The sequence below is a fragment of the Chiloscyllium punctatum genome, chromosome 15 (genome assembly GCF_047496795.1).
Source record: "Chiloscyllium punctatum isolate Juve2018m chromosome 15, sChiPun1.3, whole genome shotgun sequence".
Lineage (NCBI taxonomy): Eukaryota > Metazoa > Chordata > Chondrichthyes > Orectolobiformes > Hemiscylliidae > Chiloscyllium > Chiloscyllium punctatum.
The window spans coordinates 33,969,089-33,996,396 of NC_092753.1; the positions used below are offsets into that span (position 1 = coordinate 33,969,089).

At 42.0% G+C, this 27,308-nt stretch overlaps 2 protein-coding genes across 3 annotated transcripts in view; one reads left to right on the forward strand and one right to left on the reverse strand.

The window, feature by feature from the left end:
- Positions 1-5,387, forward strand: part of usp16 (ubiquitin specific peptidase 16) — a 29,784-nt gene extending 24,397 nt beyond the window's left edge. For both annotated transcript variants that reach the window (XM_072584943.1, XM_072584944.1), the window contains exons 16-18: positions 191-277; positions 3,689-3,845; positions 4,696-5,387. In XM_072584943.1, coding sequence (XP_072441044.1) covers positions 191-277; positions 3,689-3,845; positions 4,696-4,820 — 369 coding nt within the window. In that variant the 3' untranslated portion in view covers positions 4,821-5,387. The remainder of the gene's footprint in view (positions 1-190; positions 278-3,688; positions 3,846-4,695) is intronic.
- Positions 5,388-5,764: 377 nt separating this feature from the next.
- cct8 (chaperonin containing TCP1, subunit 8 (theta)) lies at positions 5,765-26,386 on the reverse strand. The gene is made up of 15 exons (XM_072584945.1): positions 26,227-26,386; positions 25,654-25,744; positions 25,469-25,548; positions 23,937-24,086; positions 22,979-23,159; positions 22,812-22,873; positions 21,976-22,113; positions 15,637-15,815; positions 14,849-14,915; positions 14,679-14,766; positions 11,816-11,931; positions 8,882-8,953; positions 8,640-8,804; positions 7,965-8,084; positions 5,765-6,018 (listed from the first exon to the last, which is right to left on the reverse strand). Exons 1-15 carry the CDS (start codon positions 26,284-26,286, stop codon positions 5,941-5,943), a joined length of 1,647 nt encoding a protein of 548 aa, XP_072441046.1. The 5' UTR covers positions 26,287-26,386; the 3' UTR covers positions 5,765-5,940.
- Between the last annotated feature and the right edge of the window lie 922 nt (positions 26,387-27,308).

Consider the following 27,308-nt stretch of genomic DNA (forward strand, 5'->3'; position numbering starts at 1 on the left):
AAAATAAGCATTTTGCTAGTATAAAATTCTATTGGCCTAAATGTCAGCAACAGTTGAGTAGTTACTTGTGACCAGACGAAACAAGAACTTGCATTTCTAGGATTGTCAATTACTTTGCATAGTGAACAATGAATTAATGACTGATTATAAACATAGTCTAACCATAAATGTTCTTTCTTCTTCCCCATAGTTAGGCTTCAATCTTCGCAAAATAAACAAGCATATTCATTTTCCACAAGTGCTTGATCTTGCTCCATTCTGTGCACTAAATTGCAAGGTAAGATTTTTAAGAAATCAAACATGCCAACACCATAGAGTCATAGAGATGTACAGCATGGAAACAGACCCTTTGGTCCAACTTGTCCACGCTGACCAGATATCCCAAACCAATCTAGTCCCACCTGCCAGCACCCGGCCCATATCCCTCCAAACCCTTCCTATTCATAATCCCATCCAAATGCCTCTTAAATGTTGCAATTGTACCAGCCTCCACCACTTCCTCTGGCAGCTCATTCCATACTCGTACCACCCTCTGCGTGAAAAAGTTGCCCCGTAGGTGTCTCTTATATCTTTCCCCTCTCACCCTAAACCTATGCCCTCTAGTTCTGGACTCCCTGACCCCAGGGAAAAGACTTTGCCTATTTACCCTATCCACGCCCCTCAAAATTTTGTAAATCTCTATAAGGTCACCCCACAGCCTCCGACACTCCAGGTAAAACAGCCCTAGCCTGTTCAGCCTCTTCCTATAGCTCAAATCCTCCAATCCTGGCAACATCCTTGTAAATCTTTTCTGAACACTCAAGTTTCACAGCATCATCCCAATAGGAAGGAGACCAGAATTGTACACAATATTCCAACAGTGGCCTAACCAATGTCCTGTATAGCCGCAACACGACCTCCCAACTCCTGTTCTCAATACTCTGACCAATAAAGGAAAGCATACCAAATGCCGCCTTCACTATCCTATCCACCTGTGACTCCACCCTCAAGGAGCCATGAACCTGAACTCCAAGGTCTCTTTGTTCAGCAACACTCCCTAGGACCTTATCATTAAGTGTATAAGTCTTGCTAAGATTTGCTTTCCCAAAATGCAGCACTCTGCATTTATCTGAATTAAATTCCATCTGCCACTTCTCAGCCCATTGGCCTATCTGGTCAAGATCCTGTTGTAATCTGAGGTAACCCTCTTCGCTGTCCACTACACCTCCAATTTTGGTGTCATCTGCAAACTTACTAACTGTACCTCTTATGCTCACATCCAAATCATTTATGTAAATGACAAAAAGTAGAGGACTCAGCACCGATCCTTGTGGCACTCCACTGGTCACAGGCCTCCAGTCTGAAAAACAACCCTCCACCACCACCCTCTGTCTGCTAGTTCTGTATCCAAATGGCTAATTCTCCCTGTATTCCATGAGATCTAACCTTGCTAATCAGTTTCCCATGGGAAACCTTGTTGAATGTCTTCCTGAAATCCATATAGATCACATCTACCGCTCTGCCCTCATCAATCCTCTTTGTTACATCCTCAAAAAACTCAATCAAGTTTGAGAGACATGATATCCCATGTCGACTATCCCGAATCAGTCCTTGCCTTTCTAAATACATGTACATCCTGTCCCTCAGGATTCCCTCCAACAACTTGCCCATCACCGACGTCAGGCTCACTGGTCTATGGTGGCCTGGCTTGTCCTTACCACCTTTCTTAAACAGTGGCACCAGGTTAGCCAACCTCCAGTCTTCTGGCACCTCACTTGTGACAATCGATGATACAAATATCTCAGCAAGAGGCCCAGCAATCACTTCTCTAGCTTCCCACAGAGTTTTGGGGTACATCTGATCAGGTCCTGGGGATTTATCCACCTTTGTGTTTCAAGACATCCAGTACTTCCTCCTCTGTAATATGGACATTTTGCAAGGTGTCAGCACCTATTTCCCTACAGTCTATATCTTTCATATTCTTTTTTACAATAAATACTGATGCAAAATACTCGTTTAGTATCTCCCCCATTTTCTGCGGCTCCACACAAAGGCTGCCTTGCGGATCTTTGAGGGACCCTATTCTCTCCCTAGTTACCCTTTTGTTCTTAATGTATTTGTAAAATCTCTTTGGATTCTCCTTAATTCTATTTGCCAAAGCTATCTCATGCTTTTTGCCCTCCTAATTTCCCTCAAGTACACTTCTACTTCATTTACACTGTTCTAAGGATTCACTTGATCCATCCTGTCTATACCTTACATATGCTTCCTCCTTTTTCTTAACCAAACCCTCAATTTCTTTCGTCATCCCGCATTCCCTATACCTACCAGCCTTTCCTTTCACCCTGACAGGAATATTTACTTTCTCTGGATCCTCATTATCTCATTTCTGAAGGCTTCCCATTTTTCAGCCGTCCCTTTACCTGCGAACATCTGCCCCCATCAGCTTTTGAAAGTTCTTGCCTGATCCCGTCAAAATTGACCTTTCCCCAATTTAGAAATTCAACTTTTAGATCTGATCTATCCTTTTTCATCATTATTTTAAATCTAATAGAATTATGGTCGCTGGCCCCAAAGTTCTCCCCCACTGACACCTCAGTCACCTGCCCTGCCTTATTTCCCAAGAATAATTCCACTTTTGCACCGTCTCTGGTAGGTACATTCACATAATGAATCAGAAAATTGTCTTGTACACACTTAACAAATTCCTCTTCATCTAAACCCTTAGACTGGGACTGCCATAGTGTTATGTTTGGAAAGTTAAAATCCCCTACCATAACCACCCTATTTTTCTTACAGATAGCTGAGATCTCCTTACAAGTTTGTTTCTCAATTTCCCTCTGACTATTAGAGGGTCTATAATACAATCCCAATAAGGTAATCATCCTGTTGTTACTTCTCAGTTCCACCCGAATAACTTCCCTGGATGTATTTCTGTACAGCATAGCTGTAATGCTATCCCTTATCAAAAATGCCCCCCACCCCCCCTTGCCTTCATGTAGGATTTGTATCCTGGAACATTAAGCTGCCAGTCCTGCCCATCCCTGAGCCATGTTTCTGTAATTGCAATAATATCCCAGTCCCATGTTCCTAATCATGCCCTGAGTTGATCTGCCTTCCCTGTTAGGCCCCTTCCATTGAAATAAATGCAGTTTAGTTTATTAGTCCTACCTTGTCCCTGCCTGCCCTGACTGACTCGCTTCTGTTCTCAACCAGTTCAGGCCTCACAGCTGAGGCAGTAGAGTCTACTGGTGTCATTAAATTTTACCTCTTAAATTTAAAACCTTTTCCTCTTTCATCAAACTTTGCCTCTGTTGCTCTCCCCTTTTACTTTGTACATGACATATGCTAGCCCTCACTTTTACTAGGCATTTTTAGTATTGTTGACAGATTTTTTTCACTGCATTTGCCATTCATTTTAACAAAGAAAATTTGATCTGTTCAGAATGAATATTTCAAAGATAACATCTATTGCTTTGGAGTTTAGATTGTGCCAACATTTTGATTTATTTAAAATTTTTGCTTGAACTTATCTAGTTGCATTCCCTTTCTCTCTCTTTACCTATTTATATTCTTGCATATGCATTATACCTCCTTTCCTTTGAACATGACTACAACTGTGTAAATGTATTCAAGAAATTTGTCTTCATTGAGTGAATTAAGGATTTTAGCCAGTTCGATTTATTGTCATCTGTGTTCTATAATGCAGAATGTGGCAGAGAACTGTACAAATGTATTCTATAATCTCTATGGAGTTGTGGAACACAGTGGCACTATGAGGTCAGGCCACTATACAGCTTATGTCAAGGTGCGGACTCCTAGCAGCAGTCTTACTGAATATGCAATGAATAGATGTACACTGTCAGGTAAGTGACATAACACACGGCACATTTTGTAGAAGTCAATATAGGCAAAGTGTTAGAGAAACTAAACAGACTTGGCACCACCTGTGGAAAAAGAGTTAACATTCAGTCTATGACTCCTCTCTGGAACTTCTGCAGTTCTCCACTTCTACATAAGATTAAAAGCAAACTACTGAAGATAAACATTCAGCAGGTCTGACAGCATGTTTGGAGAGTCGAGAGTGTGGACACCTACAAATGGACCCCACCCCTTCCATTTTCTGTAAAGACTGCTCCCCCACGACTACCTCATCAGGTCCACACACACACACCAACAATCCACCCTAATTCCCTCCCCCCCCCCCCCCCCCCCCAACCCTTATCCCAGTTCCAACCTTCCAGCTCAGCACTGCCATGACCTGTCCACCTCTTGCACTCTCAGCTATCGCTGCCAACGCCCTCCCATTTATCTCTCCACCCTCATTCCTGATCGATTTTCCTGCTTCTCGAATGCTGCCTGACCTGTACTTTTCCAGCACCACACTCTTAACTCTAATCGCCAGGCCTTACTTTTGCCTAGCATTTTTGGACAGACAGTTAATCTTAACAGCCTGAAACATATCTTGCTAAACTGGCTTAGTAATATGTCAGGTATGTTGAGAAGATTGAAGCATTTCTACAGAAATTTTCAGTTACTGATTTCAAGTTTGGGATTAAAAACATTCTACACTTGAGCAGTGTTATGGCATGCTTTTATGTAGTTCATTTTTCTAACAAGTCAGCAAAATGAAACTAATCCAGTTGTAGATCACTAATTAGAACTTAGGTTTGAATTATCAGTGATTTTTTTGTGTTTACATTTTTATTTTAACAGAAATCAAAGAAGAATCACACGTGGGGAGTTGGTTCCATATAAGTGATACCCGTGTACAAGCTGTACCAGAGACTAAAGTTTTAAGTGCCCAGGCGTACCTGCTCTTTTATGAGAGAATTCTCTAACTGTCTGCTAGGAAACAGTTTATATCCAAACAGATAACTTGTTTAATTTCTAGCAGAAAAATGGAAAGCAGTATCTAGCTTCTAAATCTATGCAACATTGAGATTAAATAATTATCGCCTACGGTTTCACAATGCAAGTAGAAGTGGCTTGTATAATATGAACTCTCATGTACTATTGTAGTTAAAGTTTAAGCAATATAGTTATTGAAAGTAAGCCATACAAAAATACCAAAAATGTTTTGTGCTTTTCACAAAACATGCATTGTAAAAATGTTCACAGCCCCCCAATTTTCCTAAGAACATGACTCGTTATTGAAATGTGAACATTTCAAAATTTTTAAAGAATTATTCTACTTGTCTAGATGTATGAAATGATGTTTAAGCTTGAATGTGAATGTGAGGAAGACCACCATATCTGTTGATCAGACCAACTGACTCTTCCAAACAAGCATTGGCAGCTGGTTGTTGAGTTAAAACTGAATTTTGAAACAAATGCTATGTATAATGTAATGTACAGTTCACTAAAGGCACAGGCAATTAACTTGAATAAAGTGTTTATATTCCTTGGGGCATGTGTTTTAACTGGTTAATGTGAGAGTACTAAGTACTTTAAAACCATGCTTTTGTAAGTGTGCCCTATGCTAGGTTGTTCTCCTCTCTGATGCTCCCAGTTTCAAGCAGCTTGCCTTTCCCTCTAAAACCCAAACACAACAGTGACAACAATCATTGAAAATTATTTGATCCAGCCTCCATAAATGAAACAAAGTTGTGACAAGGACAACACAAACTTATACCAAATGCAATACAAACCATAAGATACATAGGACAGTAGGGGTTGTTGTTCCAGAGGAGACCATTTTACTGAAACTTCAAGCAAGTGCACTTTAATGCTATTAAGTTGCAGAATATGCAGATTAAGAACAGAATAAACAAATACAAGCATGTTTTGGGAGCCAAATGTATTTATTAGACTGATCAATACAAGTATTTTCAAACCCTTGAGCACAGTGCCATAGTTTTGTCAGAACTAAACAAGCTGCATAAATAAAGTCATCAAATCCAATTTGCATTTAGTAGGGTTTTTATTCCATAAGTAAGTGGTATAAATTCTTAGAACTGTTCATTCATCTTGGTCATCATCCCAGTCTTTCTTTTGTGCTGGTGGTTTGGGTCCACCTGCCTGTTTTGCCATTATTATCTGCAAGGGAATTAAAAAAGAGTAATAGACACCAGAGATGTTTTGGATTTCAGTTTATGTTGCTATCCAATGAAGTGAACAAACTGTTTTATAAAAGCTTGACGATTAAAAAAGCCTCCTGCAATTGACATCTGGAACAAAGTTTTAAACGTTTATAAATATTCAATTTATCACAATTACAAAGTAGACATCTTTCTGATGTTGCCATTTTAATAAGGGAAGCTTTTCTTTAACCTATTTTTCTAAATCAACCTGTTCAGAGATGTTGTTACACCCAGGCCTCTTGGGCCAGCGGTAGGGACATTACCACTGTCAAGAGCCTCCTCAGCGTCCGATGCTCCAGGGAAAAACAGCCTAGTCTATGCATCTTCTCCAGATAGCATAAATACTTCAACCCTGGCAACATCCTTGTAAATCTTTTCTGAACCCTTTCAAGTTTCACATCAACCTTCTGATAGGAAGGAGACCAGAATTGCACATAATATTCCAACAGTGGCCTAACCAATGTCCTGTACAGCCGCAACATGACGTCACAACTCCTGTACTCAATACTTTGACCAATAAAGAAAAGCATACCAAATGCCTTCTTCATTATCCTATCTACCTGCGACTCTACTTTCAAGGAACTATGAACCTGCACTCAAAGGTCTCTTTGTTCAGCAACACTCTCTTGGACCTTCCCATTACGTCCTGCTAAGATTTGCTTTTCCAAAGTGCAGCACCTTGCATTTATCTAAATTAAAACCCCATCTGCCACTCCGCAGCCCATTGGCCCATCTGATCAAAATCCCGCTACACACCAAGTAACCTTCTTCACTTTCCACTAACCTTCCAAATTTTGGTGTTATCTGCAAGCTTGCTAAACTGTACCTATGTTCACATCCAATCATTTACATAAATAATTAAAAGCAATGGGCCCGGCGTCGAATCTTGTGGCCCACCATTGGTCAGAGGCCTCCAGTCTGAAAAGCAACCCTCCACCACCAAGCCCTTTTTTACCTTCAAGCCAGTTCTGTATCCAAGTTGCTAGTTCTCCCTGTATTCGATGAGATCTAACCTTGTCAAACACCTTACTGAAGTCCATACAGATCACACCCACCGCTCTGCCCTCATTAATCCTCTTATGTTACTTCTTCAAAAAACTCAAATCAAGTTCATAAGACACAGTTTCGCACACACAAAGCCATGCTGACCATCCTTAATCAGTCCTTGCCTTTCCACATACATGTACATACTGTCCCTCTGGACACTCCAACTTGCGCACGACCGACGTCAGGCTCACTAGTCTACAGTTCCCTGGCTTTTCCACACCACCTTTCTTAAATAGTGGTACCACATTAGCCAACCTCCAGTCTTCCGCCACCTCACCTGTGACTATAGATGATACAAATATCTCAGCAAAAAGCCCAGCAAGCACTTCCATAGTTTCCCAGAGTTCTAGGGTACACCCAAGGGTCCTGGGGAATTAATGTGTTTCAAGACATCCAGCACCACCACCTCTGTAATATGGACATTCTTCAAGATGTCACCATCTATTTCCTCACATTCTGTATCTTCCATGTCCTTTTCCACAGTGAACACTGATGCAAAATACTTGTTTAGTATTTCCCCCATCTCCTGTGGCTCCACACATATGCTGCCTTACTGACATTGGAGGGGTTCTATTTTCTCCCTAGTTACCCTTCTGTCCTTAGTATGTTTATAAAAACCCTTTGGATTCTCCTATTTGCCAAAGTTATCTCATGTCCCCTGTTGCCCTCCTGATTTCCCTCTTAAGTATACTTTTACTGCCTTTATACTCTAAGGATTCTCTCCACTTCTCTCTATATCTGACATATGCTTCCCCTGGTTTTATGATGCACAAATGGAACCTAAAAGGTCAAATGTTTACATAACTGTTATTCAATTTTTTTTTCAAGTACTCCAGCAATCTGGCAACCACTCACTTGATCTACTCTCAGAACAGTTACAGCAGCATTTGTAGCAAGCTTAATTCCCCAGTATTTAACCAAGTATGGGTCTACTATTCCAGCCTCAAGCATGTCCTTCAGCCTTGATCCTTCACCCTGCAAATAAAAAACAATGGAATGAATGAAAACAAATTCCTAAATAGGTTAAGAATGACTAATAAGACAATTACTAGGGCGTAAGTAGTCTTAAAAACTAAAACCAGGTTTCACAATATTTACAAATTTTCATGATAGTGACATTTCAAGCCCTTCATATTTCAGCAAGATATGGCATCTGGAGTAACATGTTTGGTGACATTTAATTTTTGTCTGACAATATCCAACTAAGATAGTAGTAATTTTGGTCTATATAAATTTTTTATTCTAAAAAGTACAATATAGTCAAAAATCTTCCAATAAACTTGAGACAGCCAAGCATAAACATTAATTCCTGTGCATCGGCATACAATGAACTGCTTTTATTTAAACGTCTTGAATGTAAAGCTCTAATGGTTACTTTGACTTGGAAAAGTGAAAAATGCAGACAAAGAAATTTACCAGTTATAGCACAATGTAAAGCAACAGTTTAAAAAGAGTGAAAATACCATAAAATGCACTCTTATATTCACTTGAACTTTCCTCAGCTGATATTATAAATCAATGCTTAGTTACCTCAATATCAAAACCAATGTTTTTGTTTCCTTCCTGATGTACTGCATACAACTTTGAAATTATTTCATTAGCCCGAACACCAGAGTTCTCAGCCAAAGCTCGTGGAACACTTTCAAAAGCTTCTGCAAACTTCTTAATGCCATATTGCTCAAGACCAGGACATGACTGAAAAGAAACCAATGAATCAGTTATTCATTACTAAATGGAAAATTCTTAAGGACAAACATTGTTTCCTTCCATACCTCTCCATAGGTTGTGATCCGCTTTGCCAATTCAATCTCAGTTGCTCCTGCACCTGGTACACAGCGTTTATCCTGTCAATTACAAATGCTGTTAATAATTTGCTACATTTGAGTAAATTAAACTGTATAACATGCAAATGTGAATTGTAGACAACTACAGATATAGATGTTGTATCAGCTATTGATGACAATTCATCCAGTTAAAACTAGGAAGGCAGCAAGAGTATATTCAAATCCCCAAAGCAGGCAGAATTAGTCCAGAGGAAATGAAGATTTAATTTGGAAACACTTACGGACCAGACCAAACCTCCTCAAAATATTTTAAGATAGCATAGACCTGAACATGTTTATTTTAAAGATAAATTAGAGGCGTTGCATTCAAGATGCAATTCAACTGGTCAAACTACTCAAACCTGCTAAAAACCAAAACGTGAGGCCTTCAGGAGACCCACTCAAATATAAGGAATCCAAGTATGACCTTCGCAGAGCCATTAAGACAGCCAAGGACAATACAGATTCAAACTAGAGACCCTGACAGACACCCGACAACAAGGGCAAGGAATGAATGACATCACAGGTTCTAAAAAGATACAGTGCAAAATACCAGACGATGACACATCCCTCCCAGATTGTCTCAATACCTTCTTTGCTCACTTTGAGCAGAATTTCAGTGGAGTGGTAACATCTATTGCGACAAGTCCTGGTGAACCTACCCCAACAGTCACTGCAGAGGTCAGATCAGTTTTCCTTTGTGTGAATCCAAGGAAAGTGATGGGACCAGACAGAGTACCAGGCAATGCATTCAGAGCATGCACAGATCAATGGGGAGAGGTCTTCTCGGACATCTTCAAACTCTCCCTGCAGCAGGCCATTGTCCCTGCCTGTTTCAAGAGGGCCAACATCATCCCTGTGCCTAAGAAGGCTCATGCAGCATGTCTCAATGACTACCGCCCAGTGGCCCTAACTTCGGTGGTCATGAAGTGCTTTGAAAGGCTGGTCATGTCATTAATCAACTCCAGTCTCCCCACTACTCTTGACCCACTCCAATTTGCCGATCAGACCAACAGATCCACATCAGATGCCATATCATTTGCTCTTCACTCCTCTATAGAACATTTTGACACCAAGAACAGCTATGTAAGAATCCTACTCATTGACGACAGTTCAACCTTCAACACTATTATTCCCCCGAGACCAATTACTAAACTTAGTGATCTCAGACTAAACCCCACTCTCTGCAACTGTATCCTCAGTTTCCTGACCCACAGGCCACAATCAGTGAAGACTGGGGACAATATTTCATCCTCATTAACACTCAACACTGGAGCATCCCAGGGGTGCGTACTCAGCCCCTATTGTATTCACTGTATACCCATAGTGCGTTGCAAAATACTAGACTAATGCCATTTATAAGTTCACTGATGACACCACCATAGTCAGTCGAATCTCAGATGGCGACGAAACAGACTACAGACGGGAGTGGAAGAGCTGGAAAAATGGTGCAGAGAGAACAATCTAGGCTCTCAATGCTGGCAAAACCAAGGAACTCATTACTGACTTTCGACAAGATGTTACTCATGCCCCCCCTACACATTAACAGCACAAAGGTGGAACGAGTGGATTGTGTCAAGCTCCTGGGAGTAATCATCCACAACAAGCTTTCTTGGATTCTTCATGTGGATAACTGGTTACAAAGGCCCAACAACATCTCTTCTTCCTCAGGCAGCTGAGGAAATTGGCATGACGGCAAATACCCTTGCCAACGTTTACAGGTGCGCCATCAAGAGCATTCTGTCTGGATGTATCGCTACCTGATATGGCAACTGTACCATTCAAGATCGGAGACAGTTACAGAGAGTGGGGAACTCAGTCCGACAATCACAAGGCCAAGCTCCCATCTATAGAATCCATTTACCAGGCCTGCTATCAAGGAAAGGCTGCCAGCATTCTCATAAATTCGTCCCATCCTGGCAATATTTTTCTACAACCTCTACCATCGGGGAAGCCTGAACACATACACCAGCCGGTTTCGTAACAGTTTCTACAGTTAGAATACTGAATGGACTCTCAAACTCTTAGTATTCACCTGTTTTTGTTTTTGCCACTGTTTACCTATTATTTACATATCTATGCTATTTAACTGTGTGATCTGCCTGCTTTTCACAAAGTTTTTCACTGCACCTCGGTACACATGACAATAAATTCAATTCAATTTAATTCAAGTAAACAAAATAGTATTTTTACAGTACAGCTAAAGAATACGAATGGACTTAACTGCTACTACCCAGATACTTAAAACTATTCCAATATAGTAACATCCCACAAATATACCACTGGCAAAGGCAAATGCAGTAGATTCAAATGCAATCCTACATGTGAACATTTAGCTGTAATACGAAGAGGAAGAAGAGCTTCCACATCCAGTTTAAAAACCCAGCAACTGCAAAATTCTATAAAAATAAAAATCTTGGTTCAGTCGGAGCTCGACTCCACACATTCTGGCTCATTCTAAATGTTCTAACTTTTTAAAAAATCCTCAAGACTTCACAAACTGTTTACTATATTGGCTCTGAGCAGACAGCTCAACACCTTTCTCAAACTTTCTTCACCAAAACAAAAAAAGGACAAAATACACCTCTGAAAGCCATCGTGTGATCACGACATTAAATTCTAGAACATGTGGCCAACTCTCAAATGATACAGAAGTGGAGATCGCCAGTCTTGCAGGAAATATTTATATAGACATACTGCTGAAACAATAGAAGAAATTGCAAACATTTACATCAAGTATCAATCCACCAGTTTCAAGTAGAGTAAAGCTTGCGCAATCAAACTATGAAAGTCCATAAACAGATTCAAAACTCAAAGATCAAAATGAAAACCCTTAAAACAATGAAATCTTTCACTAGATTTGATATGATAGGTACACAACACCTTTGTAAGAACTTTAAACGTGTTGACGCCATCATCCACCGCCCTCTCAACATCATCCATTATGTTATCTGTAGAACCACGAATTACAACTGTAGAAATTGAACCATCTTCGTTATCTGCAACAGACAATCAAATTAAGATTTATAATGTACGGTAAACGCTTCAACTCTGCCCAACTCAAGAAACAGAAATGGGCAATATCAGTTAAGCAGACGCTTTGTGACATGCAAACAAATATTATACTTAAGTCTTTTGAGTTTAGCATAGAATTTTGGATAAAACATTAACTACATCTATATGAAATAAGTCAGTCACAGATTAGTTTCCTTAATTCAAATACAAATGGACTGACCACAAGAAATTTCAAGTTCATTTGTTAAATTAAGAAAATTTTCTTACATTCATTAGCTTTACTGTAACTGTAAATATGCAGATTAAAATACAGGAACTTTCCACCTAACAATTCTGTACAAGCAACTCGACAGATACAAAAAGATTCTTCTTAAAAAAATACATTAATGGCTGACCAACGAACACGACAGTCGAAAGTGTTAACATTTCCGTTTTTTTGTAAACGATAAGATCTGGTTCAACTTTCACAGAAATATACTAAAACTCTGGTACTAAGCTTTTTAAAAAAAAGCAAAATTTTGGATTCAAGTTCTAGTTCCAGAGTTAAAGAGTCATAGAGATGTACAATACAGAAACAGACATTTCAGTCCAACCCGTCCATATATCCCAACCCAATCTAGTCCCACCTGTCAGCACCTGGCCCATATCCCTCCAAACCCTTCCTATTCATATACCCATCCAAATGCCTTTTAAATGTTGCAATTGTACCAGCCTCCACCACTTCCTCTGGCAGCTCATTCCGTACATGTACCACCCTCTGCATGAAAAAAAAGGTTGCCCCTTAGATCTCTTTTGTATCTTTCCCTTCTCACCCTAAACCTATGCCCTCTCGTTCTGGACTCCCCCACCCCAGGGAAAAGACCTTGTCTATTTATCCTATCCATGCCCCTCAAATTTTATAAACCTCTGTAAGGTCACCCCTCAGCCTCCAACGCTCCAGGGAAAACAGTCCCAGCCTGTTCAGCCTCTCCGAATTGCTCAAATCCTTCAACCCTGGCAACATCTTTTTAAATCTTTTCTGAATCCTTTCAAGTTTCACAACATCTTCCTGATAGGAAGGAGACCAGAATTGCACGCAATATTCCAAAAGTGGCCTAACCAATGACAGAGACAGCAGCAACATTACCTCCCAACTCCTATACTCAATACTCTGACCAATAAAGGAAAGCATACCAAATGCCTTCTTCACTATCCTATCTACCCACAACTCCCCTTTCAAGGAGCTATGAACCTGTACTCTAAGGTCTTTGTCCATCAACACTCCCTAGGACCTTCCCATTAAGTGTATAAGTCCTCCTAAGATTTGCTTTCCCAAAATGCAGCACCTTGCATTTATCTAAATTAAACTCCACCTGCCATTTCTCAGCTCATCTGGTCCAGATCCTGTTGTAATCTGAGGTAACCCTCTTCGCTGTCCACTATGTCTCCAATTTGGGTGTCATCTGCAAACTTATTAACTATATCTCTTATGCTCACACCCAAATCATTTATATAAACGATGAAAAGTAGTGGACGCAGCACCGATCTTTGTGGCACTCCACTGGTCACAGGCCTCCAGTCTGAAAAGCAACCCTCCACCACCACCCAAAGGTCTTCTACCTTTGAGCCAGTTCTGCATCCATATGGCTAGTTCTCCCTGTATTGTGGGAGATCTAACCTTGCCAATCAGTGTCCCATCGGGAACCTTGTCAAGCCTTGCCTTACTGAAGTCCAAACAGATCACATCTACCACTCTGCCCTCATCAATCCTCTTCATTACTTCTTCAAAAAACTCAAATCAAGTTTATGAGACATGATTTCCCACACACAAAGCCATTTTGACTATCCCTAATCAGTCCTTGCCTTTTCAGATACATTACATCCTGTCCCTCAGGATTCCCTCCAACAACCTGCCCACCATCGACATCAGGCTCACTGGTCTATAGTTCACCAACGTCAGGCTCACTGGTCACTTGCTCCTTGGCTTGTCCTTCCTTTTCTTAAACAGTGGCACCACTTTAGCCAATTTCCAGGCTTCTGGCACCACACCTGTGACTATCGATGATACAAATATCTCAGCAAGAGGTCCAGCAATCACTTCCTTCGCTTCCCGCAGAGTTCTAGGGTACACCTGATCAGGTCCACATTTTTCAAGATGTCAACATTTATTTCCCTACAATCTATATCTTCCAAGTCCTTTTTCACACAAAATACTGATGCAAAATACTCGTTTAGTATCTCCCTCATTTTTCCAGCTCCACACAGAGGCCACATTGCTGATCTTTAAGGAGCCCTATTCTCTCCATTGTTACCCTTTTGTCCTTAAATGTATTTGTAAAAACCCTTTGGATTCTCCTTAACTTTATTTGCCAAAGCTCTCTCATGTCCCCCTTTTGCCCTCCTGATTTCCATTTTAAGTATACTCCTACTGCCTTTGTACTCTAAGGATTCACTCGATCTATCCACTTAAACACAAAAACCAAGACTGGCATTCCAGGGGAATACCAAGAGACACTAGCAATCAGAAGTGCTATATACAGGATGAAACACTAAACTAAGGTCTCAGAGGTCAGAAGAATATAAACATATCAGGAGAGCAAGCTTATTGTTCATCCCAAGAACACCGCCATACTCCTCTTCATTGAAAAAATGGGGCCCTGAAACTGCTTTTTGCAGTCAATGTCAAGGAAATAAAATGTACTTAAGCATATCAACTATTAGATTGATATGCTTAATATCTAAAAAAACTCACCACGCTTAAATATCACCACCTGTGTGTCACCAACTTCTGATAAGTAAACACTGTCACAGTATCCCATTTCTTCTGGAGTTGGTGGCGTCTGAAAAAATTCAGATAATTTAAAAGTCAAACAGAAAAGTTAAATTCAATGATTCTGGGTCAGCATTTGCTATTCTACCCACCAATCTTGGAAGGGCTGTCGCTCCTACTGTCCTGCACAGTCTTCTTAGATCCCATTTAGAGTTTAACCTGGGGAAAAACAAAAAGTGGAACACCAACGATGAGAAGCCATTTAGACTTCTTTAAAATTACCAAATATTGTGCAAACATTTCGGAATCCAATCCAAAGCAGAGCAAAACAATTCAATTTATCAAATACAAAGTTACCCAATGGAGCAGTTTGCCACTACACTAACATAATGCTACATCCTTGACTGCTAATTTTCCACCAAATCCTGGGCCTTGTGTAAATTTATTATACACAAAAAAGCTCTTTACAACTTTTAGCTACTCTTTTCACAATGGTCTCTTCACTCTCTTCACAGATCAAGTGATTCTAGGCATGGCATTATCCCAAAAGTGCCTGCACCTTCTCGTAATTTACCCAAAGGGACCCAAACGCCTTTTCTGCATTATTAATATTCAGTTGACTCTCTTTATTTATTCAATAGAGCACTACAGCCAATGTTAATGCCATTACTCATATGTATACACTTTGTTAAACGCCTCACTAAATCCTTAGAAGTTTGAAAAATATTACACCAGTTTAACATGAGACTAATTCCTCCATATCATCAGTACATGAAATAATGAATGGAACCCACAAGCATAAAATACAGATGGTAATATCACATTCAGCAAGCAAAACTGCGAGTATAATGAAAGTTATGATCAATATTAGCACACTCAGATTGGCTTAGCATGAAAAGGAAATTAATGTGGTGTCAAACAACTTCATAAAGCAGTTTACCTGACCACCATCAGCTGATACTTGTTAGCATAATGTAGAGCCATGTCTGCTACTTTCCCTCCAGTTACGATTAGATTGGCACCAGCATCTGCTATAGCTTTTACTTGAACCTCCATGAGATCCTCTTCCCCTTTGCTGAACGTCATTAATTCATCTGCATTCTTTAACAAAACCGTACCCTTCAAACAAAAAAGGTGTGCATTGAAAAGATTGATTTTGCAATTCATATTTAATTTGACTGCTTTTAGTGATGCATACATTGATGTTTGGAATAGGTGACTTGAATGTAAGGTATAAGAATGTTTGCATAATACCTAAGTAATTTTAACACATCAACTGTTCTTGGAGAGTTTAGGTTATCCAAGAGTACACTACGTGCACACTGCTCAATTATAATGGCAAATAGCAACTATAATCAAGTCGCAGCTCTCAATCTCCGGCTTGCAAAGTTATCATTGTACAAATCAGAACATCGATTCAAATCATTTATAAAAAGACAAATCATGGTCACTACTAGACTTTTGTATCTCAAAGTCTAACCACCAGCATCATTTTCTTTTTAAAAAGATGGAAACTGCTTTTTATCCAATTCAAATTTTTCAGCAGACAGAGAGCAATATGGCAGGCAAGGACAAGGACAACACTCACCCAAAACAATTTACATGAACCTGACCATCAAATCTTTAGCAGTAATTAAATTTTCTGACAACAGATTTACAGTAATTATTCTTTTCCATTCAAATTCAAAGTTCAGACTAAACATCTGTGTAATATAGATGTAATATCACATTTTAAGCATTAAAAGAATGTTGCCATGTATAATCTTTTAAAATAACGCAAGACCGTAAGACATAGGGGAAGTACACCATTAAGCCCAGTGAGTCTGCTCTGCTATTCAATGAGATCATGGTTTATCGGATATCCTTCAACTTCGCTTTCCCTTCTCCCAACAACCCCATATTCCCTCCATGATTAATTATCTATTTCAGCCTTGAATATACATATCACAGCCTCTTCATTCCTCTGCACACCCAAAGTGCATAATCTCGATTTTCCCACAATACAATCTGCCAAGTTTTTAACTACGTGCTTAACCTTTTACATCAATGTAGAGACTATTGTTCTCATCACTTGCCTTACACCCCCCATTTTTGTACCATCCAAACATGGCGATACTGCATTCACTTTTCTCATCCTAGTCACCAATATGCATTGTAAACAACTGTAAACACCAGCACTGATCGTTGTGGCACTAGGGAAAGAATTCCAGATTCACCAGATTGATTCCATGGTGAGTTGTTTGTCTTACGAAGAAACATTGAGCCATTGGCCTCAAGATTAGAAGAATAAGGGGATTACATTTAAGATGATAAAGGGAATTAACAAGGTGGTTGGAGAAAGGATGTTTTGTCTAATGGAAAATGATAGATCGAGAGGCCATAGGTTTAGAAGGAGTAACATTTAATCCAGAGACAAGAAGAAATTGTTTTGCTAATTGGTGGAATTAACTGCCCTAAAATGCAGTGGACACTGAAACATCCACAGTGGCTCAGCGGTTAGTACTGATTCTTTCTGGCATCAAACCCTGTTCCCTGCGGCTGATTCAGGTAACTGTCTGTGTGGGAGTTTGCACGTTGCTCTGGTTTCCTCACAGTTTAGTGGATTTGCCATGCTAAATTTCGCTGCAGTGTGCTGGCTAGGTGCATTAGCCATGGTAAATGCGAGGTGCTCTTCAGAGGATCAATGCAGTCATGAACCGAATGGCCTCTACCTGTCCTGTAAAGGTGATTGAGTAAATTTAAGGAGAAGATTAGTAACGAGTCAACAAGTTATGGGAAGTGTGAAGTATACGAAAGTAGAGTCGCGGCTGAGACGAAATCAGTCACGATCTAATTGAGTGGTGGAGGAGACTTGAGGAATTGCCTACTCTTGCTCCTAGTTCTTATAGAGCATGAAAACAGACCCTTCGGTCCAACTCGTCCACTGATCAGACATCCTAATTGATTGTTTGCTGTAAATCGGTCTTAAACTTGATACCCTTTACTCAAATTATGCTCTCTGTCCTAGACTTTCCAACAAAAGGAAACAATCTATCCACATCTACCTTTAAAGCCACCTAAGAAACATGAATGTTTCCAAGGTCTTCTCTTATAAGCCAAAATTTAATGAGTACAGGTCCAAGTTATTCAACTTCTCCTCCATACTGGAGATCAACCTACTGAACATTCTTTGTGCTGCATCCAATGCCAGTATACTTTTCCTTAGCAAGGGATCAAAACTGTTGACTATATTCTCGGTATGGCCTAAAGAGTGTCTTAACAGTTTTAGCAAAATTTCCATTGTTATTCTCTGTAATCTTTGAAATAAAGTCCAATATTCCATTTGTCTTCTCTTTTACATGTTAAAAGGGGCAGCACGGTGGCTCAGTGGTTAGCACTGCGTACTCGCAGCACCAGGGTATCAGGTTCAACTGCAGCCTCAGGTGACTGTCTGTGTAGACTTTACACATTCTCACTGTGTCTGCATGAGTTTCCTCTGGTGCTCCGGTTTCCTCCCACAGTCCAAAGATGTGCAGGTTAGGTGAATTGGCCATGCTAAGTTGCCCATAGTGTTCAGGAATGTGTAGGTTAAGGTGCAATAGTCAGGAGTAAATGTTGAGTAATAGGGTAGGGGAATGGATCTGGATGGGTTACTCTTTGGAAAGTCAGTGTAGACTTGTTGAGCCAAAGGACCTGTTTCCACACTGTAGGGATTGTATGATTTCTATGAAACTTGTATGCTAGCTTTTTAGGATTTGTGGACAAGGACTTCCAAGTTTCCCTCTGCAATCTAAATAATACTTAGCTCCTTTCTATCAAAGTACATAACCTCGGATTTTCCAACATTACATTCCATCTGCCAAGTTTTTACCCACTTGCTTAACCTGTCTACATCCCTGTGCAGTCATCCTCAACACTTGCCTTATCTCCCATTTAGAGTCATTTGTCCTCTACAAACTTGACTATAGTACATTCACTTTCTTCATCCAAGTTAGTATTATAGATTGTAAATAACTATGACTGCAGGACTGATTCCTGTGGCACTCCATTGTTATAGGTTGCTATTCTGAACCATGTCCCCCTTACCCCAACCCTGTCTTCTATTAGTTAGGAAATCCTCTATCAGGTTAATATGCTATATCGAGGAGAAAGTGAGGACTGCAGATGCTGGAGATCAGAGCTGAAAATGTGTTGCTGGAAAAGTGCAGGTCAGGCAGCATCCAAGGAACAGGAGAATAGACATTTTGGGCATCAGCCCTTCTTCAGGAATGAGGAAAGTGTGCCCAGCAGGCTAAGATAAAAGGTAGGGAGGAGGGACTTGGGGGAGGGGCGTTGGGAATGCGATAGGTGGAGGGAGGTCAAGGTGAGGTTGATAGGCCGGAGTGGGATGGGGGCGGAGAGGTCAGGAAGAAGATTGCAGGTTAGGAAGGCGGTGCTGAGTTCAAGGGATTTGACTGAGACAAGGTGGGGGAAGGGGAAATGAGGAAACTGGAGAAATCTGAGTTCATCCCTTGTGGTTGGAGGGTTCCCAGGCGGAAGATGAGGCGTTCTCCCTCCAACCGTCTTGTTGCCATGGTCGGGCGATGGAGGAGTTCAAGGACCTGCATGTCCTTGGTGGAGTGGGAGGAGGGAGTTGAAATGTTGGGCTGGTTGGTCCGGTTGTCCCAGAGGTGTTCTCTGAAACGTTCCGCAAGTAGGCGGCCTGTCTCCCCAATATAGAGGAGGCCACATCGGGTGCAGCGGATGCAGTAAATGATGTGTATGAAGGTGCAGGTGAATTTGTGACGGATATGGAAGGATCACTTGGGGCCTTGGAGGGAGGTGAGGGGGGAGGTGTGGGTGCAAGTTTTGCATTTCTTGCGGTTGCAGGGGAAGGTGCCGGGAGTGGAGGTTGGGTTGGTGGGGGGTGTGGACCTGACGAGGGAGTCACGGAGGGAGTGTCTTTTCGGAACGCTGATAGGGGAGGCGAGAGAAATATGTCCCTGGTGGTGGGGTCCGTTTGGAGGTGGCGGAAATGACGTCGGATGATACGCTGGACATGGAGATTGGTGGAGTGGTAGGCGAGGACCAGTGGGGTTCTGTCCTGGTGGCGGTTGGAGGGGCGGGGCTCAAGGGCAGAGGAGCGGGAAGTGGAGGAGATGTGGTGGAGGGCATCGTCGACTACGTCTGGGGGGAAATTGCAGTCCTTGAAGAAGGAGGCCATCTGGGTGGTACGGTTTTGGAACTGGTCCTCCTGGGAGCATATGCGGCGGAGACGAAGGAATTGGCAATATGGGATGGCGTTTTTACAGGGGGCAGGGTGGGAGGAGGTGTAGTCTAGGTAGCTGTGGGAGTGGGTCGATCTATAGTAAATGTCCGTGTCGATTCAGTCACCTGAGATGGAAATGGAAAGGTCTAGGAAGGGGAGGGAGGAGTCTGAGACGGTCCAGGTGAATTTGAGGTCAGGGTGGAAAGTGTTGGTAAAGTGGATGAACTAGCCATGGGCACCCGCATGTACCCCAGCTATGCCTGCCTCTTCGTACGATATGTGGAACAGTTCATCTTCCGCAGCTACACTGGCCCCACCCCCCACCTTTTCCTCCGCTACATCAATGACTGTATCGGCGCTGCCTCGTGCTCCCACGAGGAGGCTGAACAGTTCATCCACTTTACCAACACTTTCCACCCCGACCTCAAATTCACCTGGACCGTCTCAGAGTCCTCCCTCCCCTTCCTAAACCTTTCCATTTCCATCTCGGGTGACTGAATCGACACGGACATTTACTATAAACCGACCGGCTCCCACAGCTACCTAGACTACACCTCCTCCCACCCTGCCCCCTGTAAAAATGCCATCCCATATTCCCAATTCCTTCATCTCCGCCGCATCTGCTCCCAGGGGGACCAGTTCCAAAACCGTACCACCCAGATGGCCACCTTCTTCAAGGACCGCAATTTCCCCCCAGACGTAGTCGACGATGCCCTCCACCGCATCTCTTCCACTTCCCGCTCCTCCGCTCTTGAGCCCCGCCCCTCCAACCGCCACCAGGACAGAACCCAAATGGTCCTCACCTACGACCCCACCAACCTCCATGTCCAGCGTATCATCCGACGTTATTTCCGCCACCTCCAAACGGACCCCACCACCAGGGACATATTTCCCTCCCCTATCAGCGTTCCGAAAAGACCACTCCCTCCGTGACTCCCTCGTCAGGTACACACCCCCCACCAACCCAATCTCCACTCCCGGCACCTTCCCCTGCAACCACAAGAAATGCAAAACCTGCACCCACACCTCCCCCCTTACTTCCCTCCAAGGCCCCAAGGGACACTTCCATATCCGCCATAAATTCACCTGCACCTCCATCCACATCATCTATTACATCCGCTGCACCCGATGTGGCCTCCTCTATATTGGGGAGACAGGCCGCCTACTTGCGGAACGTTTCAGAGAACACCTCTGGGACACCCGGACCAACCAACCCAACCACCCTGTAGCCCAACACTTCAACTCCCTCCTCCCACTCCACCAATTACATGCAGGTCCTTGGACTCCTCCATCGCCAGACCATGGCAACACGACGGTTGGAGGAAGAGTGCCTCATCTTCCGCCTAGGAACCCTCCAACCACAAGGGACGAACTCAGATTTCTCCAGTTTCCTCATTTCCTCTCCCCCCACCTTGTCTCACTCAAATCCCTCGAACTCAGCACCACCTTCCTAACCTGCAATCTTCTTCCTGACCTCTCCGCGCCCCCATCCCACTCCGTCCTATCACCCTCACCTTGACCTCCCTCCACCTATCGCATTCCCAACGCCCCTCCCCCAAGTCCCTCCTCCCTACCTTTTATCTTAGCCTGCTGGGCACACTTTCCTCATTCCTGAAGAAGGGCTGATGCCCAAAACGTCGATTCTCCTGTTCCTTGGATGCTGCCTGACCTGCTGCGCTTTTCCAGCAACACATTTTCATCTAATATATTATATCCACCACTGTAGTCTTTTCTTACTACATCGCCTAATATATGTATATTTATCAAGTGGTTTCTGGGAACAAATATACTGCATCCACTGGTTCCTTTTTTGTATCCTGCTTGTTACCTCCTTAAAGAATATTAATAAATTTGTCAGACATGATTTTCCCTCGTAACACCACACTGACTGTTATTATCTTGCGTTTCCAAATGAACGATCTGCTATTATATCTGGACAATAGATTCTAATACTGGGCAGTTTTTCAATTCTACATCCAAATCTAGTGAAAAAATGTTTTCCAAGAATTACAATTCATGAAAGGTTACCAAACAGATACTGAACTACGCTACCTTTGTTTCTGTCACCATGCAGTCAAAAGGACAAGAATATACTGCTATTTTAGCATCTTTGACAGAGGTAACATCTCCCTCGGTTTCTCTTTTAAAAACCATTCCATGAAGCACTGATGAATTCAGCATGCCAGATCCCTAAGAAAAAAACAAAGCAACAATACATCAGCATTCCAGTCCTTTTCTTATATCAGAGCAATATTATTCAGGTAAGCTAATATTCCTTCCGAAGGCCACAAGGATATCTACAATCCATTTAACTGAAATTAAAATCAGTGCTCTGCAAAACTCAACTTAATTTAACCAAACCTTTATAGCACTACATGAACAAAACTTGTATTTATTTTGCACCTTTAATGAAATAAAATGCCCCAAAGTACTTCACAGAAACATTAGAAAACAAAGCATGATAGAATAAATTTATGAGATTTTTGACAAATGACAAAAAGCATAGTAACATAGGAATGACTGAAGAGGAAAAAGTTAAAAATCACACAACATCAGGTTATAATCCAACAGGTTTATTTGGAAGTACAAGCTTTCGGAGCAGTGCTCCTTCATCAAGTAGCTGACAAACAGACAGCACTCTGAAAGCTTGTACTTCCGAATAATGACAGCATGATTCATAGTTCAGAAACTAATCGTAGAGTCAAATTCAACATCAAAGTTCTGAATGGACTAACTGATTCACACACTGTTAAGCAATTCATAATGGACAGCTTAAGTTATCTCTCAGTTCAGCACTATTTTCTTTTTAAAGAACATACACTAACAATTTTGAAGCTACAATAATCTAAACCACAGCCAAAAAATTATGTTTAACTGATAAGACTCACCAAAATTTTGCAAACTCTAATATTGTCCACATTGAAATGCCCAGACTCCGAAAAGATAGAAACTGAAAGGAGAACAAAGTAATTACTACTCATGCCTTCAATGTAAATTTTCAGGTTCAACATTTTTTTTAAAAAAAGTTTATTATTGACCCGAATCAAACACATACCACATGCTTGTGTAATTAGCTTGCTTAGGAAATCAGCATGGCCATATTGTTTGCTCATTACTGCTGTTCGAATCACAGGCAACACATCTTCTGTGTCACGCAAGTTCTTCACAGAGGAACAGACTAGGTCTGGAAGAATCTCTAGAGCCTTTCTAGAGGCTGCCTCATATCCTTCTATTACCTGTAAAATAAAAATATCACAAAAACAATCACATGGGACCATTGGTCTCATTACATAAATACCCAGACCTGAAGAAATAAGCAATAGAAATGCATTCAATGTGTACTTTGGGCCATTGCTAACTAGCATATATATCTACAATTGCAAGTGTCTATCCTATTAAAAAACATATCATGCAACATCGCAATTACAGTGATATTATTAGTGGATTATCAATTCAAAAATCCTACAGTCATGGATTCAAATTTCACCATGGCAGATTGTGGAATTGGAATTCAATAAATACCCTGGAGGGGTAACTTACACAAAGAGAAGCTCACATATGGAACAAGCTGCCAAAGGAAGTGGTGAAGGGAGGTACAATTAGAACATTTAAAAGCCACCTAGATGGGTAGATGGATAAAGAGAGTTTGAAGGAACATGGGCCAAATGCTGGCAAATCGGGACTCAATCAGATTGGGATGTCTGTTGGACTGAACAAGTTGGACCGAACAGTCAGCTGTATGACTATGTGGAATTAAGAGTCTAATGACGACCATGAATCAGTTGTCGATTATCAGAAAAAAACCCAAAAATTCATTAACATCCTGTAGGAAAGGAAACCCGCCAACCTTACATGGCTTTCATGTGACCCCAGACCCACAGGAATGTGCTCAGAAACTGGGCGCTATACACTGACCTGGCCAGCAATATCAACATCACATGAATTATGTTTTTTTAAAAAATCACATCAAAACTATGAAATGAAAATACCTCAATTTCTTGAAAGCTACTCACCTCTGAAACTGAAAGACCCATTCGCAGAAGTTCCTCAGCTAGTTCCAGGAGAGCACCAGAAAAAACTAGCACAAAATTTGTTCCATCTCCAACCTCTTGTTCCTGCATGTGGGAAGCCATTACCAACATTTTTGCAGCAGGATGCTGAACCTGCATCCAATAAATACAAGAGTTAAAAAGAATCCCCAAAAACGAGAACAAAAGTTCTTGGTGCATTCAATTGTTTACACAATACAGTATGAAAACTGTCAAGAATGGTTCAAATGACTAGAAATACTGCTACAGAAAAGTAACAGGGGAGTTTTGATGCTGAGCTCAAAAGTATGGATGTATTTTTATGACTTGTTTTTACAGTAGCTACTGTAAAATGATTATTGATATTGGGATAGGATACCCAGATGTTTCTTCAACTAGGTAGGTTTTAAAGTGCACTGGGAAAGAGAAAATAGTTGCTCTGACCTTTTAGGAGGGATTTCAAAAACTTACAGTGAAGGCACAACTGTTAAAGAGGAACAAAAATTGGGACTGCACACAAGCCAGAACTGAAGAAGCACAAGCATACCTGCTAATTGAGAGGCTGTAGGGGATTAAAGGAAGGGAGGAGAGAGGTAAGTTTGAAACAGGATGAGAATTTTATATAAGTGGAGAAAGGAAATCTCGCTATCATGGGGCAAGAGGAAACAAATAAAGTACACAAATCTTAAGGAAGATTGAAGGTCAAATTGCTTCAAACCAGAGCAAAGTTGATTCAGAATCAAGTGAATCTTGTCTATTAAAAAACAGATCATGACTTATGAAAAAAATTGATTACCAACACTTGATTTTCTCTCTCCAAGTAAAGAATGTAAATTTGTAAACCCTAAAGAGATCGACTGGTAAGATTGGGGTTGGGTTTGATCAAAATTGTCATGCTCTTCTAAATGGAATGCAATGAAAACATGCATTATGTCAGTGTGTATCACTAAGTTTATTGAAGCAATATCCAACCTTGCAAAAATTTTAAATATAAGACACACAATGTTGTCAATTGGCGTTTGTAAGAACTTCCAGCTCCCTAGCCTTCATTAGTTAAAGCTTTACTTTGCAAACCAAGAGCTGACACTAATATTGGATTGTCAAACTGGATTGACTTGGCAGCGTGGCTTAGTGGGTTAAAGCACTTACCTTGTAAATAGGACATCCTGACTTTCAACCTCAGTGGTAGCTTTCTGCCCAAAGCACCTTTGAATGAACAGAGTTGTGGCACAATCATAACATCCCTGGCCTTTGAGCCAGGAGGCCTGGGCTCAAGTCCTACCTATTCCACAGGTGTATATTAACATCTCTGTACATGTTGACTAGAAAATGTTGAAATTGGATTGCTCATGCCTCTTTTGGTGAAGTGGCAGTGCCCCTATTTCATAAACAAGAAGCACAGATTTAAGTTCTACCTGCCTCTTGGTGAGTAATAAGACCTCCAATGGGGTTTTTCTTGAATAGAAAATAGCTTGAACCTGGATTGTTAGACAGAAGTGAAGTTACTGACCACCTACCTCCAATTCTCGTAGTATGGTAGCAGCATCGCTGGTAACAAAAAGTTTCTCCACATGATTGATGACCATTTTATTCATTCCTAAACAAAGAAGGTTCTTTTTTAAACAAAAAAATTACATAAACACCAGTGGTAAGAGTGAAACGAAATACTTCGTCCGAATTACAAGAGGCAATTTAATCGTACCATTTGGACCGTAAGCCGTGCGTGTTGTCTGAGCCAGTTCCTTGCAAGCTTGAATATTTCTGAAAACTGCCTCCTCCATGCCTGAAAAATGCTGCAATATAAATAAATACAGATAAATATCAATTAAATATTAAAACCTGCAGCGAGGCTGGGGTGGGAGATTGGGGGGGGGGGGGGGGGTGGGAGATTGGGGGGGGGGGGGGGAGGGGAAGGGGGCGTGGGTGGAGGGGCCCGGGCGAGAGTGGGTGGAAAAGGGGGGAAATAAGGCCGGCTCGGGGCTGGGGAAGGCTCCAGCTCCCGGGCCACTAGGCCGCTGCCCGCCCCGAGCCCGAAGTTAACCCCTGGCCTCGGCTCATTGCGGGACCGAGCCGGGCTCCTCCCGTCTCCCCGGGAGAAAGGATTCGGGGCGGGAAGCCGCCGCCGGCCGCCGATGTTTCTCGGCCCTTCTGGAACTTTCCGACAGCACGCGCTGCCCCTTTGAACGGCCCGAGCCCCTGCACGGCTTCGCTTCGCTTCGCGCTCCTTCCCTTTTACACGGCACACTAACCCCAAAACCCCGTCTTAGAGACTCACCTTCGCTCCGTCTTTTAGCATCTGGGCCAGGCCCGGCGCTTTGGGGATGTGCATCGCCATTTTGCTGTTCGCTGCTCAAAACCCCCGAACACCACCTTCACAACGCCGGCTCGAACACCCACAGTGCACTGCGGCCGTGCCCTTCCTCCCGGCAGCTGCCGCGTCCGCCGTGCCCTTCCTCCCGGCAGTCACCGCGTCCGCCGTGCCCTTCCTCCCGGCAGTCACTGCGCTCCCTCCCTCTCCCAGACCTCAGCAATTCTCATTTCCAACAGCGGGTCTGTAACTTCTTGCCCTCACGTTCATTTCACGCATCAAAGTGAACCGGCCAGTTGTCTCCGCGGCCGGCATCTGCATGTCAGCGGTTAATTATTGGCTTCTGTAGAGACTCTTTTCAGCTTTACAAACATACTTGAAAGAAGCTAAAAATCACACAACACCAGGTTATAGTCCAACGGGTTTATTTGGAAGCACTAACTTTCGAAGCGCTGCTCCTTCATCAGGTGGTTGTGGAGAATAAGATCGTAAGACGCAGAATTTATAGCAAAAGTTTACAGTGTGATGCAACTGAAATTATACATTGAAAAATACCTTGATTGTTGAGTGTTTCATCAATGATGTTTAGACTGATTGTAATCTAAAAAGTGAGATAACAGAGTCTTACTTCATGCAGTTTTTGAGCCAAGTATAATGTAACTCTGCAAGTACAAATTCACCCCACAAACGTATATGTATATGTGTGCATGTGGGTCTTTGTGTGTGTGTGCGTGTGTGTGTCTTGTCAGTCTGGGTTGGGGGTTGTGAGAGTGTATATGTGTGTGTATGTGAGTGTAGAATGTCTTAAGTCTGTGAGGGGATGCATGTGGGAGTGTGTGACTGTAGGAGTGTGTATGGGTGTGTGTGTCTGAGGTGGGGGGTTCTGTGTGTTTGAGAGAGAGTGTATAGTGGTCTAAGTCTCTGAGAGGGTGCATGTGGGAGTGTGTATGTCTGTAAGGGTGTGTGTGAGTGTCCGTGTATATGTGTGTCCATACGTTATGTGTGTGTATAGGAATGCCTGTGTTGTGTGTGTGTATAGTGCAATGGGT